The 21,991-nt window shown below is 41.0% G+C and overlaps 1 protein-coding gene across 1 annotated transcript in view; it reads right to left on the bottom strand.

The window, feature by feature from the left end:
* myo10l3 (myosin X, like 3) overlaps window positions 1-21,991 on the bottom strand; it is a 65,326-nt gene that overhangs the window by 21,964 nt on the left and 21,371 nt on the right. The window contains exons 3-17 of the mRNA XM_037789947.1: window positions 14,088-14,246; window positions 13,009-13,196; window positions 12,419-12,553; window positions 11,324-11,448; window positions 11,194-11,207; window positions 11,002-11,086; window positions 10,744-10,850; window positions 10,355-10,484; window positions 9,442-9,560; window positions 6,668-6,814; window positions 4,773-4,873; window positions 4,379-4,445; window positions 3,698-3,790; window positions 2,262-2,330; window positions 82-164 (exon numbers count right to left, since the gene is read on the bottom strand). Coding sequence (XP_037645875.1) covers window positions 82-164; window positions 2,262-2,330; window positions 3,698-3,790; window positions 4,379-4,445; window positions 4,773-4,873; window positions 6,668-6,814; window positions 9,442-9,560; window positions 10,355-10,484; window positions 10,744-10,850; window positions 11,002-11,086; window positions 11,194-11,207; window positions 11,324-11,448; window positions 12,419-12,553; window positions 13,009-13,196; window positions 14,088-14,246 — 1,622 coding nt within the window. The remainder of the gene's footprint in view (window positions 1-81; window positions 165-2,261; window positions 2,331-3,697; window positions 3,791-4,378; window positions 4,446-4,772; window positions 4,874-6,667; window positions 6,815-9,441; window positions 9,561-10,354; window positions 10,485-10,743; window positions 10,851-11,001; window positions 11,087-11,193; window positions 11,208-11,323; window positions 11,449-12,418; window positions 12,554-13,008; window positions 13,197-14,087; window positions 14,247-21,991) is intronic.

Genomic DNA, 21,991 nt, shown 5'->3' with positions numbered 1-21,991 from the left:
AAACTTGCTTATAATGAACTGAATCATACAGGTGAGGTGTGCGTTCAGCATGCAAGAGGACCAGAGTGTGATGCTGCTCACCTGCTGTCTTTGAGAATAAACAAGATGTCGTCTCTGAATGTGTCTCTGTTCTTCTCCAGGATCCCACGCACATCGTAAAGCACCTAAAACACAGGTGGAAACAGAAAAAGTGTCAGAGTAAGAGCAGAGTGTGTTTACATTTAAGATGCGATAAAATAAGACTTTATTGATGTTACACCTGTACAAGAAAAAGTAATACAAATCTTAAAATTGTTGGTCATTGATCCCAATTAAGACTATAAAAACCCTTAGATGATAGTGCGTGTGTTCAGCTACTGAATGGCTTACATGCTGCTCTTTGATGCTTTTTGATTTTCCTGTAAACGCTAGTAGTGACACTCTGGAAAATCACATGTTTACTTTGTTTAAGTTTATTTAACAGGATCAGAAACAGTAGTAATATGTCTGTTTCAATGCATATGCTGCCCGCGTGCCTTTAAATGATCTATCTATCTTATATAGTGTTTAGGGGGCGTTACCTATGCTAATATATGTCCTTATAAACTTTTTAAAGACAATTTTAAGAAAAGGTAGCGGCATTACACCCAGTAACACCTGTCTTTTTTGTTGTTGGTAAATTCATGATTTACAACCACATAAAATATTTGCAACTGTAATGTGAAGAAAGATAACAAAATATTGTTCCAAATAAGATTTAATGAAAGATAATGTGTTGGTACAAGTACTGCAGCAAATTGGGTGGCATTGTAAGAATGCCCTAACCCTAACCCTTTGCATGCAAAGGTATCATTATAGAGCCATAATTCAAATGCTTACAGGTTTAATGTCAATTCAGCATTGATTGGACATAAGATTGCTCATTTGTCCCCGTTAATATGCACCATAATTATCTTCCGGAGGCTCGTTATCTAGACTGAGTGATTTATGTTTTACGGTGAGAACATTCACACACTCTTGCACAAGTGTTACGTGAATGGGGACTGTGAATGCATGTTTTGACGAAGGGCGTGTGAGTCAGCAGAGCGCCGCTGTGTTAATGCAGTCACCTGTTGTGTTCTGTTCAGACTTTGACATTCCTCTTCCCGCCGTGACCCACATGTAACGAACTCTGACTTTATGTTTGTTGTTTGTAAGTATTTTATGCACAGAAATAATATTATAATACATACTCTGATCTAATCACTGATGCATTTGCATTTTTCATGTTTGCATGTATGTGAGTGAGCTTGTTTTCACAGCTGTGTGCGTATACTATAATCCAATAACAACCCCCATCCCCCATTCCCAAGCCTTGAGGCTCACTGGGAGCCATGAGATCCGAACTTGACAACACATGTATTTATAAATCACAGACACACTAATTACACTCCATTCCTCTCACATTGGAATCGACTCGTACAAAAGGCTCTCTGTGTTTGTCAGTTTCAGGTTCAGTTAACTGGGATAACCTCGTGATGCTGCAGAGAAATGAAGAATTGGATGCAGTTTGAACGGAAAAACCTTACAGGTGCACTAATCATGCAAACACAAAAATAAAATACAGCTCATCTGCAACACTGTATTTGCAAAGTTGCTTCTTGTGGCTTTTAAAGGCACACAAGTGTTTGTATTCGACCCCTGAGTTCACAAGGTGTGGTGAGAAACCCCCTTGGCATCCCCGGCACCACGCGGATAATCAAATCTATGGGAGGATGCTACTATTACCCCCGCTGAACTCACCACTCAGATAACAGAAGGAGCTTTCAGACACACTGGAGAGAGAGAGAACAACTGGTTGGCCTGCCTGGACCAAGTCATTACCATAGACATCCATGCCAGGCTTGTGACTGAGCTGCCACACTCACACTGAGGAGACCTTGTCTGAGGAAGGCTTCATAAGGCCATTCTTTATCCATGCCAATCTTTCTACTCCTGTCCCCCCTGGCCCTATCCACTCTCTCTCTATTCTCTCATGTATTTTGCTTTTCTCTACACTTCCGTATATCTGTTCATCATGTAAGCAAAGGAAGGAGAGGATAACGATGAAGCGGTTTCTCCTGACTCAGGGAAAAGGACAGTGGAGGAGGAGGCGTGGCGTCAACATCCTGTGGTTGATTTTGGCAAAGATGCCCGTCCAACAACTACCTCACTTCCCCAACATACTCATTCAGGAAGCAAGAGGAACCTGGTTTTGCTCTCTATCTGTGTGTGTATGTGTGTGTGTAACTGTTGATAATTACCTCTCCAGCGTAGTGCTTGATGCCAAACTGGTGGTCGGTCACTCTGGGCTTCACATAGTACGGGTTTGTCTGAGGAGAAAGGACAAAGAGACCACTGACTTTTAGAAACACTGTTCATGTCTACTTAATTAGTGATAATCATATTAAGGATGTTCAGAGCTCCAGGGGGAAGTTCAGTGGGCAGCTGAATGAATATTGTCATTACATGACAACAATCTCACCCTGTTTCCAAAGGTGATAACAACAACAGTGGAGAAACTGTGTTTTAAACTTTTCCACTCCACTCGTTTTTGTCTCTTTTTAGGGGGGTACAGGGCGTCTTTAAGGGGAGATAGCAGGTCAACGATATATGTCACATAGAAATGGTGTACATCATCTGAAAGCTGGGAACCTGAAGATTAATTTGAGATGTAGCTCAGCACTGTGTGTCATGTTGTTCTAGTCATAAATCAGACATAAACAAAACATAGATATAGAAGTATGTGATGGTCATTCACATGCTCTGTTATGTCTCATAAGTTGTTGCAGCAATTTTTGGGTTGATACCATTTGCTACACAGATTTGGTGCACTTCTGTTCCGGAAACAGCTCAGAAACCCCCTTATTGTCAATATACCTAGGAAAGCCATCCATCCTCTGAATGCCAAAGGTCTGTAGTTTGTGGTTGTTAAGTTTCATGAGGCTGTGATTCTCCTAGAGGTCACTACAGGTCATTTTATACAGCGATGTGAAGTTTCAAAAAATGGTCTCACTATATGAAATGGCTACTACGGCGACTAACATCATCACACATGAATATAATTAGGCTCATTTGATCCATAAGAGTCTCAGCTTTACAGTGATACCCCATTTATGTAATTCTAATTCTATGTAATTCCAGTATGCAGAAATATCTGTAGACATAATTTTAGAATAGGCGAAAATAACACATTTATACTGCAAGCAAAAAAACTGCATGTGTTTATCATAAAGTTGTCATGTCTGTAAAGGCGAGACTCGTGGGTACCTTCAGTCTAGGTCTAAAATGATATTATAATTGACCTTAATACTCAACATGTGCTTCAGACACCTCAGGGAGAGGTCAGCCAGTGCTTAGGTCTCACTTTGTTTTTTCCGTCAGCCATAGAAAGCGCTGCTGGGTTTTCTGAGGACACTCTTTTCTCCTGCACACAATACTCATCGGTCCCTGAGAATGGCTGATCACATTTCAGTATTGTTGTGTTTGCATGTGGGAACGCTCGGGGGGTGAGGGGGCGTGTATACGAGCGCTGCACAGACGTTCAACGTTGCACCGAAGGCGATTCATCGGCCAGGAGAGGAGGTTTAACTCTATCCGAGCTGGTGGGCGGTGGAAGGATATGGATAGTTTTTATGTCTTTGTGAGTGTCTCCCTGGGACGTGTGAATGTACGGTTACATGTGTGCGTGCGGACTCACTGCGTGTCGGCTGTGCAGTTTCTCCAAAAGGGTGTAGTCTGTGCCTTTAGGAAAGCGACTCTCCTCATTGATAAGAGCCAACATGCCCAGTTTCTAAAAGGGAGACAGACAAGAGGAGCAGAGAGGGTTAAACACACGGCAGTCATGATCAAACTAGTTATAATCCTATTGGGGCACATCTGGCAGCTTATATTATAACAATACATACAGGAAACAGCATAAGAATTCATTTGATTTTGTCTTCTATTTACAAAAAGAGGCTTCACTGAGCAGGCACGATGTTTGGCAGCAACACACAGTCATACTAATACTGCAGAAATCCTCTTATAAAGGGCCATCGAGCCAAATCGCAAGTATAAGTACGGATGAAATGTTTGCAGTGTAGTCTTTTTTGCTTCCGATTTCGACCCAGAAACCTTTCAGACACGAGCCCACCTCTGCAGAAGCTCAGTTTTAACCATCATTATAACTATGGTGATAAAATAAAACAAATAGTCTTAATGCTTCACTTCAGCCGCGGACTGGTGTACGTTACTGTGCACACAACATGCAACATGAGACTATATAATGATAGAGTAGGAGATGGAGGTCAATGTGAGCACAGTGTGGCGTCTGGGTCAGCACGCTCTGGCTGGCGGTTAGTGGTCGATCCCGGCGGTGACTTTGCTCTCTCGGGGTTACCTTTTCTATGAGATCCAGACACTCGGCGTTATCCATCCAGTCTATGGCCTCCCACTGGATCCCCTCCCTGTGAGGACAAAGACACTCTCACCATGTATATATATATAAATATAAACAAGGGGGAAGACACAATGGCTGTATTGTCCGACATGAGCATGTGATGAAATGAGCCATGTCCAAGCTGCTGGCTCATTATACAAGAAAACAACTGTCTGTGGGAGAAACTGAGCCGATCCCAAACCTCTGGCAGTTTGCCTGTATTGTCGTGAGGAGGCCCAACCCCCATCGCCCCCCCATCCCCTCCTATCTGTCTCCAGCACATGAGAAGTTTTGTTTTGTTTTCAATGCACACAAGCATAATGTGAAGAAATGGATGTCTCTGATTGGTTAGTACCTGTTGTACTCCAGCTGCTCCAGTGAGAAGATGTGCTTGTTGAAGTACTCCTGGAGTTTCTCGTTGGCGTAGTTGATGTTAAACTGTTCAAACCGGTTCACCTAAAAGATGGAAGAGCGTGATTTAAAAGACAGTTCTGTCGCTTAATGATCCCCCTCAGACATGTTTTAAGATGCATAAAAATACTCTGCTTTGATTAATAGTTAGTTTTTAACCACAGAAAATGTCAATTGCCTTGTTAAAAACTCTTAAAATCACATCTACTCCCTCATTGAAAAGTGGACTTGGACTTTCAAATGTGTTTTTCCTTCAAAAGTTTAACTACCAGACAAAATGTCTCCTACTTCACTTAAAAGTCCATTCTCAGTTCTGTTCAGTTTTCAGTTTCCACAACATTCTTGTGTAAGTTGCATATTGGACCACGATTCTGATGTCACAAAATCTTGCTGGTATTAAAGGTGTAAGAAAATATAGATATACTATAGTATCGCGATATTATGTTTTGTAATGTATTCATTTTTAATTAAAAGTTTACATGCAAAGATTCGTGGCAGACGGTGGTTCATTTTGTGTTGTGTTTAAACCCCCGACCGCTAAATAGCAGTGTTGTAATCTATCTATTCAGCCATTTGCTCCACTCCAAAGTAACGACGTAAACTGAGACAGGAAGTAGTGTAAGGGCGCACCGCTAATGTTTTTTTTTAACTCTGATTTTATGCATATGGTGTTGTGTTCTTTATACTATGATAGTTTTTCAAAAAAATAGATTAAAAATCATAATATATCGCCAGTACCGTAATGTATTGAATCGAAACCCCAGTATCATGATACGATTGCCACTATACAAGTAGAGTGATCTCACTTCACTAATATATTTTAGGTGTTAAATGATTACTTTAAAGCCCCTGGAAACTTGATTTCAAACTTTAAATGTTCATGTCTAAATAAGCAACAATCAACATTTAAAAACATCTTGAGGCATAATTTATTTAGTAGTTTAAAGGTACAGTGTGTAGGATTTTTGCGGCATCTAGTGGTGTGGTTGCAGATTGCAACCAACTGAGTACCCCTCCGCTCACTCTTCCCTTTCCAAGACTACGGTAACGTGAGCCACTGAGTGCAAAACTGTGGTAACGCCGTTCGCCACGCTCAGAGGTCATCCTCACTATAATAACACTACTTTAAGAGCAACAAAAGTCAGACGGCGGCTCGCGGTACCACGGTTTTGTACTCTGTGGCTCACGTTACTGCAGTTTCACAAGCGTGTCAGAAGACCTACGGTGGCCTTCATGTAACGTAAAAATGCTAAAGTCTCTCTCTAGAGCCAGTGTTTGGTTTGTCTGTTCTGTGCTACTGTAGAAACATAACTGAGCAACATGGCGGACTCTGCGAAGAGGACCCGCTCCCTATGTAGATATGAAGGACTCATTCTAGGCTAACAAAAAAACACAACGATTCTTATTTTCAGCTGATTATACACTAATGAAAACATGGTTATGAATATTATATTCCATTTCTGCTAATAGGTCCCCTAAAATGTGACACACTATTCCTTTAACAATACAAAACCTATAATTGTTCTATTTCATCAGGACTCAGTGGTGTGGTTTTATCAGATTTGATTGACAGCGACTATACAACCCACCAACTGTGATCAGATTCTGACTCAAAACATTGCCTAAGCAGTCAAAGCCTGTTCAGCTTTGTATTTTATAAAAATATTCAACTGACATGTTTGTAAATCTGGTGCACATAAGTATATGACATCACCACAAATGAGCCCGCCCACTTCAAACCAGCAGGAAGAGCACAGAAACAAAACAATGCTCAAATCTCTCATGTGACCCGATGACTCATAGCTAGAGACGCTGACTTAAATCAGAGTGAACTTTCACCTCAAAGTTCTCAAAGCCGAAGATGTCCAGGATGCCGATGGACTTGAAGTTGTCTTTTCCTTTGATCTTCTGGTTGATCCTCATTATGATCCAGGAGAAACACTGAGAATAAAGTGCCATGGCAACCGAGTCCCGCGAGTCCACCGCCTGCAAATCATGACACAGAGAGACGAGAGTTACCATGGATACCAAGGTAGGAATAAATAGAGGAAACTTTGCAGACCGTAACTATTGTTAAACACAATATACAGTGTATCATCAAGTCTATTAGATGGCGGATAAAGCTGTTAAAAACAAGGACATGTTTGATTGTGGTGGGGTTGTGTGAGGCCTCAGTGGTGTGTCTCTAAAACAAATAGCGGTTTGGAAACAAGACGTGTGTTTTGTCAGCGTCTGTCTGCAGGCAGCAGGTAAGACAATGTCTGTTGTCACAATAGACAGCATCGTTTATCACCTACATGTCTTAAGAATGACGCACTGCAGGCACTATTTGTTGTTCTATTTTAAAAATCAGTCAAAGAAAATGTAGATGATTGCCTCTAGGCTCATAACCAACCGCGACGGCGGCGCTGGTATTGTTGTCACCTTGTGAGTCTGTGTGTGAGTCATCAGAGCAAAATGTGGTGCTGGAGACTGTGTTTATATTTCTGTCTGTCTGTCACCGTGTCAGCGTCGCAACAGTGCAAGATGCAGTCACGAAACTTTACAGGTGTGTAATTAAGGTCAACATGGCGGTCGAACTCGAAGATGGGTGTGGTCCGAGCAAGGGTGTTGGAAGTAGGGGGGTAGGAATTTTACGCCCCTGGCCCGATTTGGCGTCACGAAACTTTACAGGTGTGTAGTTAAGCTCAAAATGAAGGCCGTCGGGTCTGAAAAGTGAAGCCAACGCTGAAGTGCCTTACACTTGTATTCTTTCTAATAGCCAGCAGGGGGCGACTCCTCTGGTTGCAAAAAAAAATTAGAAAATGACCTGACTTCTCACTTGATTTATTACCTCAATAAACATTGTAAATATGAGTTTATGGTCTCAATCACTAGTTTCAAGTCTTCTTCAATACAGCATGATGTTCATTTAGTAAATTATGGTCCCGTTTAGAGTCAAATAGGCCATAAAGCAGGGGTGATTTAGGGTTTTGCTACCTTGTGATTGACAGGTTGCTACCACGGCGTTGTCCGGTTTAGGAGTTGTCCATTTTTTTCGTCTTACAACTTTAACCCTTTCACAGTGTGTTTTCAGTTCATGAAAGTTAATTCTAACCTTTTTGGTCGCCTGAAAATGTCTTATTTAGCGTTCGGTTGTACTTAGCTCCACCCTCTCACTTCTGATTGCGAAAAACCAAGATGGCGACGGCCAAAATGCCAAATTGAGGCTTCAAAACAGCAGTCCACAAACCAATGGGTGACGTCACGGTGACTACGTCCACTTCTTACATATAGCCTATTTGTGGTCCGAGTAACTTTACGCCCCTGGTCCGAATTGGCGTTGCGGCTGGTGTGATCCCATCGCGACATGGTCTCTCTCTCTCTTATCTTTTTTTAAACCCTGAACCTCTCTTCTCACAAGCTCCAGAAAAAAAGAGTTATAGTTGTTTCACACTATCAAAATCAACTCTGTGATTGACGAGGCAGCTGTTGTAATTTGTGATAAATTCCACTAATTTAGCGCTCCACACAAGTCAAACAAATGAGAAAATCACCGTTTGACCCAGCTCTGATTTTCTCCAGCTGCCGTGAAGTCGGCCTTTCAGCCAGACACCATCCGTGTGCGAATATAAAAAGCTTGAGCTTGCCAACTACACTTCCTCCACAGGCATTGTGCTTGAATTGAAAACAAAACAAGAGTGTGGCGGTGTGTACTGTATTTGGGGCAACAATGCTCCTGGTCTTTTTCAGTAATCCATCATGCCCCGTCACCTCTCACAACTAGCGGGTGTGAACAGAGTGCTGGTGGCTCCAGGATCTCCGTCACAGGGGTGAGAAGAATGGCTGTTTGTCCAGGATGGAGGGGTGGGGGGGGAGAGGGGCTGGTGCAGGCAGGCAGTCGTGGGGTGGGTGACCCCTGGCCGCTGTGAGAAGAAGCCTTTCTTACCGACTCCAGGACGGGAATAATGAACTCTATTAAGAAACAAGCTGCTTCAAAGGCCAGGCAGAACAAGCTGCAGCAGGGTGACAGCACAAGGTCTTTGTCTGGCGATGAAAAGCTTTCTTGTGAATTTCGTGTCGCTGTGATAATAGTAAAGGTCCATTCTGCATATTCGCTGATATTTATGCGTGTGAGTGGGCCGAATGCTTGAGCTCAGCCAAAAAGGATGGCGTCAGAGTGTTCTTGTGGCGTACGGTGAAAAGGATAACACACGCAGATACAGACTTGTGAAATATTCACATTAATTACAGCGTGGACTTCTTGAAGCAGAGAGAGAGTTATCACGCCAACGTCTTGGTTCCTCCAGAGGAGAAGACTCTCACTTCACCCTCAGTCATTGTGCTTTTGACTCAGATCACTATCACGATGGCTTTATTGTGCCAGGAATCTGGCAGACAAAAAGCAGGAAATGGCTGGGAGTCACGCAAGGGATCTGGAGAGGCATGTGGGGGAGAGAGACGGAGAAAGGCTGTGTGTGTGTGTCACCAGGACAGGGGAGGGAGAGGGGGCAACAAACAGGCATCTACTGTATGTTTCAGTGTCTTTAATTCAAGGGAGAAATGCCTGAACAAACCCTGAAATCTGGGACATAACAGAGATGTGTGATACCTCGGGTTGGATGTGTCGTTACCTGCTCTACAGTGAGCGGCGAGCAGATCTCCTCTCCTCTGAGGATCATGGAGCGCTGGGTCAACACCTCTGACAGCTGGAAGGAGTCCAGGCCGAGCAGCTCGCTGACATTACTGACAACTGTAACAAAAATGTATTAGATGTAGTGTATGAATAGCGTTCAGGTGTCTCCTATCGATGTCAAACAACAGACGTGACATATAGACTGTGATCCTATACGGTCTATAGGAAACTCTACTCTGCTGGCTGGGTTGTAGCTCTCTGCTGTCACTGTAGTTCACTGGTTCTTTGGAAAAGAGGTCAGACACAGCGAACAAAGGAGCCTTGAGCTCATGTTACAGCGTGTTCAGAGCTCTGTCTGCTAGTACAGCGTCAATCAAACTCAGGGGCACGAGGAGTACAGCACAGTGGTCCAACTTCAGCGGTGAGCTAATTATCCGCTTTAGAAAACGGAGGTTTTCTACAATAAATTCCAGCAGAAATGGTCATTTTAACTGGACCTTGCTTTACCGCTTAAACCCCAAAAGTTCCCTGTTTTACCCCTTAAATAGCATTAAAGATGAAATATTTTTCCACTGTTTGATAAACATCACATACTTTTCATATCCAGCACTTCAAGCCGTTGTTTGCAACATCTGAAAAAGGTTGGTTTCTTTGTCTGGTTGCCAAACGAGACCTAGTTTGATAAGTACTATGCTCGTGAGATAAAAATAATTAGGTTTTCCAAAGGAATGAGTCATTTCAGAGATTTATCTGTAATTCCAAATAATTTCCTAATGATTTCCAAGGAAATGTCCTAGAAATAACTATGTCATGTTTTAACAGTGTGGTACAGACGGAGGATATGTATGACTTTTGTCAGGATCAATGAAACACAATCTGTGTTGTAGATCTGTTATATATTATCCTCTTACCCCCTTTGGAAGTGATCTGAGCTCCTCCAGCAGTCATGAACTCAATGTTGCCCATCTGGAGGACAGCAGACAGCAGCTTGAACACGTCTCTGATCTCCTCCTCACTGAACTCCATCACTTTCAGGGCCTCCTGCAACACAACACGGACAAAGTTGGGCAACATTTCACTAGAAACACACTCTACCCATTAAAAATGTGACAGCACTTAATTTATATGAACATAATACAAAATGTGCCTCCAAAGCCAACATGACACCGTTAAATAACACGTTTCAACCAGTAAGTCTGAAGTCAGTCTAGTAAGGTGATGAAGGCTTATGGCGCCCTCTGGGGGTCCAACAAACCCCTTACACTAACTGGACTTTGCTCTGATCTCATCTCATTCTTACCATCACGCTGTCAAAGAGCTGCTTGTCGTCCAGACTGTTGTCCTGCACGCAGCCCGACTGGCTCAGGTAGTGATACGACTCAGGCCCATCAGACAGGAGGTACATGTCTGCAACACACAGACACTAAAATAAATAAAATATAACAACTTGCTATCACTCATTAGAGGCAGAGTGTATGTTTAAGTGTTAGTACCCAAGTAAACCTGTGACTTTGGCAGCTACGTTGGTCAAAAACGTGATGTATTCTTTAAAACAAACCTCTGTGGTCTCTGTCCGCCCCCGCTAACAGAGCGTAGAAGATGTGGTAGTTTCTCTCTCCGGGATTCTGTCGAACCACTCGGTTCTTAGAGAGAGAGGAGAGGGTTAGAAGAAAATATTGAATGTATTTTATGATAAAAAAAAACGTTTGAAATTCAGTCGCTGCTACTGAACGTTTCAACACAACCTTACCTTTTCCAGCAAATCTGATGATTGAAAGTCAAGGACAACAATGAAACAGTGAATACGAACTCTGAAACAGACACTATGTGATTTCTCTACAGTATATATATATATAGTTAAGTGAACCGTTGAAGGATACAGTCAATGATGCAGCCTCCCTGGATGTTTCCGTTCTGGGAAAAGTGAAGCTGGATAAACTTCCCGAAGCGACTGGAGTTATTGTTGTACACCGTCTTAGCATTCCCGAAGGCCTCCATGATGGGACTGCAGACACAGGAAAAACAATCAAGCAATCACTTTACAGGATATCACATGATTGTCCATCACTGAGTGTTTTGATCAAGATGTTGATTCAGGTGCTGATTTTGTGCAGCCTGGGTGAAAGTATGCACTCTCATAGTATTATATAGTTTGTCAACACAGCATACTACTAAAACCATTTATGTAAACAAAACATATTCAAATGAGTAAATTACCATGAATATAAAAGATAAGCTATCGACAAAATACACCTTAATGCACCAACGGTTTATGATTCATGAGTCAAATTACTTCAACTTTAGTGTTGTAGTCAAGACCACCTAAACCAAGACCAAGTCCTGACCAAGACCAGAGTGTGTCGAGACCGAGACAAGACCAAGACTTTGAGGGTTGAGACCAGGTCAAGACCAAGACCAGTGCGAGTCCAAAACTGCATGACACATGTACGATAAAATGTGGAACATGTAAACCAGAAGCACTCCTAAAATTGATCTGAAAGACACACATTCCCATAAAAACACCCAGAGAAAACCAATAAAGTGTACCATGAGGTACACCACTTACGACACACATACTATGATGTCTTGATAAAATAATCAAAACGCATTGCAGAGGTTTCCTTTGTTTTTTTATGAGCACTCAGAGTAATGATGTTAACAAATAAATCGAAGCACAGTGCACAGGCAGTTTAGTGCTATCCAAGCAGTTGTGGTCTTGACAGGTCTTAAAATAAAATCCAGTCTTCTTTGTCTGAGACAAGGCCGAGTAAAACTGCGGTCGATTCTGAGACAAGACCTTCAAAAAGAGGTCAAGACCGATCTCAAGTTCTACAGCACTGCTAAACATATCAACATGTGCAAATAATACAAATAATAACAACGTATACAAGGTTATCGCTCTCACACTTTCAAAATGTAAAGGGGACAAGATAGCAGGTGTTGATTGTTGAATGAGGTCGGGGTTCAGACAGTACCTGCTCTGGACGAGAGCCTGCTCCACCCTGTTGGTCCTCTCTGACGGAGGAGTTCCTGCTGAGTTTTGACTCATCACTGAGAGAAACTTCAGCAGCAGTTTGGTGCTCTCCGTCTTCCCGGCACCGCTCTCCCCACTGATGACACAAAGACAAAGAGAGACGTCGATTAGGGCTGCACAATTAATCAAAATTTTATCGAAATCGCAATATGGCCTACTGCAATTTTTAAACTGCAGGATGAGGAGCAAATTGCAATATTTGTTAGAGGTGAAATGTGTGTTAAAATCTGATTTCAAATTAAATATTGTGCTGCAGATGCCCTGGCCTACACATCATATTCTACAGACTTAAGAAAATATGAAACATTTTCAATGAAACTGAGAATAATGATGTAAAAATAATTATACCCTCTAATATCGCAAATTATATCGCAATTGCAATATCAGTCAAAATAATCACAATTAAATATTTTTTCAAAATCGTGCTGCCCTAAAGTCGATACATAAATGGAAACAGAAGTGTCTAGTATGGACTAGTGTCATGCAGCTTACAATAATTTGGTAATAATGTTACTAAATGTGGATCCTGACCTGATGAGAACACACTGGCTGTCGTGTCTCTTCCACAGGCAGCGGTAACACTCATTGGCCACGGCGAAGATATGAGGAGGCAGCTCCCCCATCTGGTGTTTGCTGTATAGGTCGACTGCAGTGCCGTCATACAGGCCCGCTATCTGCTTATAGGGATTCACTGCTGCCAGGATCGAACCTATGTTGGTCTGAGGGAAGTGAAAAAGTAGTACGACAGAAGTATGAGGGAGAAAGAGGAGATGAGAGAGAAGAAAACCAAGAGAAAAACACAGATTAGCCGTCAAAGATAACACAATACACATGTTGTGAAAGAAAAAATGCTTGTTTTATACTAGAAATTGCAACTTTTACATCTTTATCTACAGTTACTTAACACTACCAGTTCTGTAGATTCACCCAGTTTCCTGTGACACAGTACCTATTAAACTACTACATATGGCCTACTTTCACTGAAGCTGGTAGTATTTTAGGATCCACTGCTCCTGCTCGGGTAATGCGCTTTGGGGAGTGCCTAACAAAAGTGTGTTTGTGGGTCATCTTCCCACAATGATATAATTCTGCGATGCCATGCAGACAGACCGCTACAAACCCTCCGAGATGAGATTAGAGAGATAGGATTTCCAGAAACATAGTTACCATGTGACTGTGGGCAATGATTATTTTAATAAAGCCCGGGTTGTGTTTCAAGAGGACTTAAGTGCTCTGCTGTGAAAACAATCCTGGAAGTGAGACGGGGTCGAACAAACAGCTCTGAATACTAAACTTGTAAACTTGTTTTATTCAGCTGTGCAGCTCATACATGCATTGTAATAGCAAGAATGTGAGAGAAATGCTCCTTACTCACACAACACATATTGTTGTTGCGTTTGCCTTGTATGAAATAAAAATCCCACCAAAAAGTGACATTACTGGTTTGATGATTCCAGATTTGTCAAACTTTAAAATCTCCGTCTCAGTGCGCTGAACATCCCAGTTCCCATAAAAATGAAAAACACCCCCCCTGACCAAGACAGTAGACCCACAGCTTCCATCATGGTGGTAAATGTGTTTAAAGATGAAGATTAAGCGCAGCGCCTTACATAGATGTTGTCTTTCTGATAGCGCAGTAAGAGGTTGTGCATGATGGCGCCTTCATGCAGCTCTGCCAGTGTGGACATGTCCTCCACTCCGTGGATGCTGCTGGGGTGCATCGGGTACACCGTCTCCCTGTTCAGCTCCACCGTCTGTAGGTAGATCACCTGGAACAACAAACACACGTATGTCCAAAGATTTAGTTTTCATAATCCTGTACGTCAGTGCTTAAACTATGTAAACCAGCAGCCTGCACAGCTTGAACATGCATCAATTAGGGAGCATGAATCATGTGAATTATTCAGTTGAGGGTACAAAATGTCACTTTGTACCAGTTAGTGGTGTCACAATATGGATTCTTTTATCTTCGATACAAAACCTTGAAGAATATCAATATTCAATACCATTTTCGATACCAGGGGGAGATCTTGACACACCATTGAGGGCAGAAAGCGCAGCTTGTAGCTGAGTATCAATACTGCAGAAAATGAGTATTGAAACCGGTTCAAATATTCAGAATCAATATGTATCGACACTTTGATATTTTTGACACTAAAAGCAGTGAGTGCTGGCACGGTTTAAGCACTGCTGTAAGATCAGCGTTTAAATTGCACCTCGGCTGCCTACAATTAACAGACGGGAACAGAAGGACGACAGTTGAATACATTAACAATTTTTTTATTTTATTATCGATCATCAGTTGATCATTTTTTTGTTCTGTCGATTAATCTTCTAGTCTATAAAATATCTGAAAATATTAAAAAGAAGATTTCCCAGGACCCAAAACCCCCAAATATTCAGTTTTCAGTGATGTAAAAGATAAAATACTCATCTATATTTGAGGAATTGAACAGTTATTGTTTTTTATTTGATAAATGAATCTACGGTTTATCGATTCAGGCAAGAAACTGTTTAGTCGGGGCAATAATTCACCCAGATCCTGGCGCATCTTATCACGTGATCAATGTAATCAGTATGGCGGCCTCAACAACAAGCACACTCATGAAATTGACATTTATAGTGTGATATATTTAGTGCCTGCCAGCCTTTTGATTATCAAAATTGTGGACGATCGATTAAGCGATGATTACTTTCATTGTCGATTATTCTGTTGATTATTTTCTCGATTAATTGATTAGTTGTTTGGTCTATAAAATGTGAGAAAATGGTGAAAAATGTCGATCAGTGTTTCCCAAAGCCCAAGATGACGTCCTCAAATGTCTTTCCACAACTAAAAGATATCTAGTTTACTGTCATAGAGGAGTAAAGAAACCAGAAAATCTTCACATTTAAGAAGCTGCAATCAGAGAATTTTGACTTTTTTTTCTTAGCTCTAGAATAAACATTTAATTTTAATACAACAATGCACCACTGTCAAGGTGAACGGCACCATAAATCTTAAATACTACATTGGGCAACGACTTCACGCTCACTTTCAGTATCTCTCAACACAGCTGGCAAAGGCAGCAGACAGCCAGAGGCCTACAGTGTACTCACAACAGCCTCAGGCGCTGAACAGCACTAATAATACAGAAGCAGGTAGACAAGTTTACACAGATCTGACTTTCCCACTGTGACCATGGCACATGCATTCATGAATGACAGATTGAAGCGATAATACAGGATAAAACTGGGGTCAAAATGACAGATTGAGTCCCTGATGAGTGCCTGCCTGTACCTGCTGCCAGCATACCTGACAGGTAGAGAGCCCCCAGTCAGACTCATGCCCGGACGTCTCTCGATTTGTTTGATCCACCTTTTAGTCTCCGTACAAAAATCTCTCAACATGTCGCATTCCTGCAAAAAGTTCCAATAAGATGAAGCAGTACAGTAGGGGAGACCGGAGAATATTGTAACCCCAGGTTTGTTGTAACACTGTCAGTTTGACCAATCAGAAAAGAGCTGCGGTGATGTCATCAATATCGTACATTTCCTTTTTGAGCTCACAGGAGAAGTGTAACGTCTCTGCATTTTACATTAACTCACCCAATGCGTGGTTGTGTAGTACATGTCCAAGTGACTTTTATTTGTAGAAGACAATTATGGGTACCGTGTACAAAAGTTTGAGAGATCTAGCACAAACATCCACTGAGTTACTGATGCGCTAACAAAAAGTGTTACTACAATCTCCGGTCTTCCCTAAATGTGATGATTGGAGATGTTGTCTTGATATTCAAGGCCCATTTTTACAGTTTTGACTTGAAATGGATCAAATGGGAGCTAGTGAGAAAGAGGAAGGAATGAATAAGAAGAAGCAGTGTCTCTATAGCGGCAGTGAAACAGGAAAACAGTCTCATTAACTAACATGGATCCACAGAGAGCATCGCAGACTTTCTGTCTATCAGAACTCTAATGGAAGAGACAACGGACAGACTACAACTGTGTTGGTCACTTGATGGGAAGCTGTGTTGAGATCAATACTGATGGACAAGGAGCTGGGCGCTGTGGTGTCCCAGTGCATTACTGCTGGTAATGCTGGTTTTTCTGGCATATTCAATTGTGTCCCAGTTGGGAGCAGACGCTGGTTTTCAGGAAACTGCTGAGTCAGCGCAGAGGGGCTGCTGGGAGACGCTGCTGAGGTTTGTATTTTAAAAACTGTAATAGTTGCACTGATATGTATGTGTGGATTCATTAACTTAAGTAAATCTGCATAAACGTGTGTGACATGATAAACTGACTTTGGTCCATTTCAGCTCTAGATGGCCATTAGAGAGTGGGCGTACGCTGAGACGATAGCACAATAACAATGCGGTCATCATGTTTTTGTGGTATTAAGGTTTGTGAAAGGGTGAAGAGGACCTCGGGGAGAAAAGCAGCACGTGCAGTGATGTCATCCATCGAGCAGAAGCTTGCAGATTTACGGCCAGATGTCCTTAAACATTCGGATTTAACCCCACCCTCTCCTCTCTGGCAAATTGTCTCTGATTCACCAGCCAGGGCCAAAACGAACTGACTAATAAATCAAACAGGCTTTTCTCTTGTTTTACATCCTTAACCAGTATTATCATTTTACATCCGATGACATCACTCGCTTAATGTGATTGATGTCATTATCAACACCTGGGCTCTTGTGGATCGCTGCCCAAAATGTCGTCATACAAAACCATATTATATCTATCTAAGAAAGAGTGAAAAAAAATCACATTATTTGATAAACACATCAAAAAATGCCAAAAAAAACCAACTTTATATCTTCAATCTGAAGCATCAATGGGATTTTTGCTCATGATCTTTAAAAGGTATAATAACATGTAACTTTTCCGTATTAAAATGTCTAAAAATGACTCGACCTGTGTAATATATTTTGTTGAGTTGTGTACTTACATTATCCTAAATGTTTTCAACAATTTTCAAACCTAGAGAAATATGTCATTTCAATAAAGGGTAACGGCCTGTTTCATTTGGTCGCCTGTCAGTGACATCATATCCCCTTTGTGCATGCGTCAGTATTGTGTTTGTCTGACAGAAGCTGTCATTAATTTACTTTTTTTTCCCAGTTTTAAGCCACATTTTTACAATACACTTTTTTAATCATTGGGTCTGTTTGTTTTGGAGAGGAGGAGACATCTGCGGATGATTCGGCTCCTGGTAAAAAACCTCCTGAACGACGAATACTGAAGGAAACTTAACCAAAGCTGAGTGCAATGACGACAATGATTGTGAAGACAACAACTCCCATGATCCCACGCTAGTTCACCACATCACCAAACTCAGTCTTTTGTAATTGTTTTGATTGAGATGAGAACATTGTATGATGGTAAATATAAAACATAACAGTAGGACAAGTAGAGAAGAGTCAAACAGTAGCACGCAGCAACATCTATCTAAAGTTTGCTAAATTACATAAACATTAGCCACCATAAGCTAGTGGTCATACCAGACCAAGACAAATTCTGAGTGTTCTGAGTAGAGCTGGTTTTATTGCTTATAAATTCAACTCAAATGTGTTATTTCTTCATTCAAAAGGTACATAGTGTCACTTTAAAAAGGCAGTTGCAGCTGTTTTGTATCTTTGTTGGACGTGTTATTGCACCGCATTTGACAATATAATAATTTATCATTTGATATATCATATTTTTTTCATATATATAATATACAACCTAATTTAAATTATTCATGCTTTCATTTAATTGACAAAAATGTGCTGTGAAATGGAAAATATTAGCACGTCTTAGGTCCCTTTCTGTTGACACTGATGGAGCGACACTGAGTCCAACACGCAATCAAACAAACCAAAGACATCTGGGATGCATCTCCTGCCAGACTGTATTATCATTCTTCACATTCCTAAAGCAGCACAGGTTCAAAGTTACACTAAGGTGGATGGGAGCAAAGATAATACAGGATAACAAACTACTAGGAGAGCCTACAGGTCCATGTTACACTCTCGATTGCAGCGAGGACCTCAAGTTTCACAGGAGGAAAACAAACACTGCTGCTTTAGCCAAACACACAATGAGCTGCGTACTCGGAAAGCACCCTCACCAGAAAACACAAGAGAGAGGAACTGTCTCTTCATATCTTTATGTGTTTGTGTGTGCAGATAATTTACAGTGTGTGTTGTTTCTGTGTCTGTCTCTGCATCATATGATGTGTGACCTTTGTTTTTCATCTTTGGATAATTTCCTGGTCAGATTTCACAGAGTGAGCCTCGAGGGACTTCTTCATGCCTGAAACATCAGAGATGCTGAGATGAAAACTGAGCTGGAGTTTCTAGCATCAAAAGAGGTTTCACATTCCTCTGTTTTTACCCCACTGCGGTCTTTTATCAGAGTTGGTTTTATTCCTGTGAGATCAGTCACTGAGCTCTGTCCTCGCAGCATTTCTCATCCATATTTATCTATTTATGTCTTCATAGATTTGTTTCCAAATGATTTACATTTATAACATCCAGTAGATCCGGCTAAAAGGAAACTAAGATGGATTATGAGAGCAGATAAGGTCTAGACACAGACTATATACTCTTTACAATTTCCATTTCGATCCTTCGGAGGAGCCATAATGTTCTGTTAGTGTCCATTATAATAATTATACAAACTGGAACATTTTTCCTACAGGAGCTGTAGAGCAGTGACGACCCACGTGGCGCTACCCACAGAAGCCTGACTAACTCAGCAGTGATGTAACACTGTGTGTCGACTGTTATGGATTTTCAACTTCCCGAATACAACTCACAGTTTGCTATGAATTCATAGATCAAAACACACCAAGCAAATTTATTTTAAGCACACACTGGCTCTAATTAAAGTGATTACTTCATGATTTCAGTCGCTGTGTCAGACAATTATCACAATGTTTCACGTGGGGACGGAGCCTCGTCAATGTTAATGATCTGAGCGGTGTAATGACGGCTGGAGATAATTTCATGCCGCTTATAACAACATGTGACTCGTGATTGATTAGTGAGAATGTTCACTGTACAAATCAATCCTCTCCAAATGAGGCCTGGTGTTGACACTTTACACGACGCCGCCGGCCACGAGGCAGCAGACAAGCAAACAACACAACTGAAACTTTGGCTGATATATAATTAATAATTTTGATTGAGTCTTGGATTTTGTGATGAAGCTATTTAAGCTACTGAGCCGTGAGAGAGACGCACAGTTGTTTCTGCTGGTGTTTCCTTTTCTTGTTGCTTTCTTCATTTATTTCTTCCTTCCTTCTGTAATAAAACTGCCCAAAATAAAAACCCACAACCTTTTGCACAGCCGTCCGGTCTGCTCCAAAAAAAAAGGTTTACTCAAAACCGCAGATAGAGGATAGTAGAGACCTCATGTTAATTTAATCATATTTATCATGAAATTTGACATTTTTTACTTCATAACAGATAAATAATTATGCAAAAAGGAGAAATATTAAGTATTTTAAACAGAGAAATAAAAAAAAATGAAATTAAATATTTCTAGCACTATTCATATTAAATCAGATCTGAAAAAAATAGCAGATAAGTCATTTTTCATGCAAAAACATGAACAGTTCTCTGGCTCCAGCTTCTCATTTGTGAGGTTTCACCGCTCTTATTTGTCTTATGTGATAGTAAAGTGAATATCTTTGAGTTCTGGTCTGTTGTGTGGACAAAACAAGCTATTTGATGACTATGAGGGGCATTATTTATAGACCAAACAATTGATCGGTTAATCAAGAAAATAATCAGCAGATTAATTGATAATAAAAGTAATCGTTAGTTGCAGCCAAACTATCAAGTGAGTCGTGATAAATTCTGAAATGTTGAATGCTTTTATTTATTCTTTAGACAGAAAATGTTCCTTCTGATGAATTAAAATTCATCAATGTGGCACCAAAATGATGCAGACTAAATAGCGGGAGCAGTTCTCCTGATGATGACACAATAGCAACAATCTGAATTTTAAACTTTCTTGCAGCTGTAACGCTCTTTCCTTTTGTTTCCTCCTGGCTGAAACCACACCCTGCTGCTGCTTTGTTCGACCCGCCCTGCTGAATATTCACATGGAGGCGGCGTCAGGCTCTGTGACTCCGTGGCCTCTTACTGGCGGATATATTCAGGCCTTTAGAAAAGACACATGGGCAGATACAAAATGACAGGCTTGTGAACACAAACACTGTCTTGTTTATCACTGTCTGTTTCTCTCTCTCTGTCTTACAGTGAGTCCATCTGCTGAGGGGGGGAATCCCACCCAGACCCCCGAGACATGAATGGGGGGTTAGGCTTATTAATGAGGAAGATTGTAAAAACAGATAACAGAGTTTTACATTACATTCTGCTCAAAAATCAGACAAAATCAGAAAACATGGCAAACCCAAAGCCTAAAAACATTTGTTTAGCACACAGTGATAATGTTTGTGTGTTATTTCTGTGAGCGCACTCGTGAATACACATCACTCTCATAAAAACCCACATAATGGCTCCATTGACCAATAATCCAGAAAAAAACTGCGAGGCCATCAATGACCTATTTTAAACCTCACACAGAGACTGTACGGCTGCAACTTCAGAAATCACACTTGGTGAGTGTGTGAAAGCAAAGCGTCTACCCGAAGAGTAATGTTTATTGTGTTAATATCATTTTGTGCAGAAGAAGACAAGAATATAAGAACTAGGTCTGCCCCCTCTTAGTTGATTAGTCGACTAATCAGTTGTTATAGTCTTAGTTGACTCAGATTTATTTAGTCGATTAGTTGTTTTTTATGCTTTTTTCATGCTGAATGACTTATTTCCAAGAAATTTACGTGCACATCTCTGGTAAACACAATATATAATATAATATATAAGTGGTGCTTTTGTGTGATTCTTTGTGGAGAAACTCGACAAAATCAAAAGAGTCGACTTAAAATTTCTTTGGTGGAGGGCGGCCCTAATAAGAACCAGGGGGGCTCTTTTATCTTGTGCAATAAACTAATGTAATGCGGTATTCTTCTTTAGCAAAATGACTGAAATCATATTAATTAAGGTCTGCAACTAACACGTATTCTATAAGACGAAGAAAAACAGAAAATCCTCACAATTTAGAAACTGTAACTGGAGGGAATTTCTGTCATTTTTGCTTGAAAAATGACTTTAATGATGACTCGATTGTCAATAGTTGTCTAATAATAGATTAATCGACTTCTGCTTTGCATTGATTACAAAACAATGTCTGGCCATAATTTCACTGCGTTTGCTTTACAACAGATATAAAATATGAGCTATAGCTATATTACATACTGTATGTGTACTATGTATTATGTATTATGTGTCAAATGATTGATGCATAAAAAAGGTATGTGTGCCTCGTAGACTGACACAGTTCAATTTCATTGTCATTGTTCAGTAAGGCGAAGATGACATCATCGCCAGCGGGAGTTATTTAGTTCAGGTGACAGAGAGCCTCTTCCTGCTTTTCTTTACTTGTGCGCCCCTCTGGGGATAACTCACACACTGTTAATCCAGCTG

Source organism: Sebastes umbrosus, chromosome 13 (genome assembly GCF_015220745.1).
Source record: "Sebastes umbrosus isolate fSebUmb1 chromosome 13, fSebUmb1.pri, whole genome shotgun sequence".
NCBI lineage: Eukaryota > Metazoa > Chordata > Actinopteri > Perciformes > Sebastidae > Sebastes > Sebastes umbrosus.
Note: the sequence above shows the minus strand (reverse complement) of the source record. Positions and strands in the feature narration are given on the sequence as shown.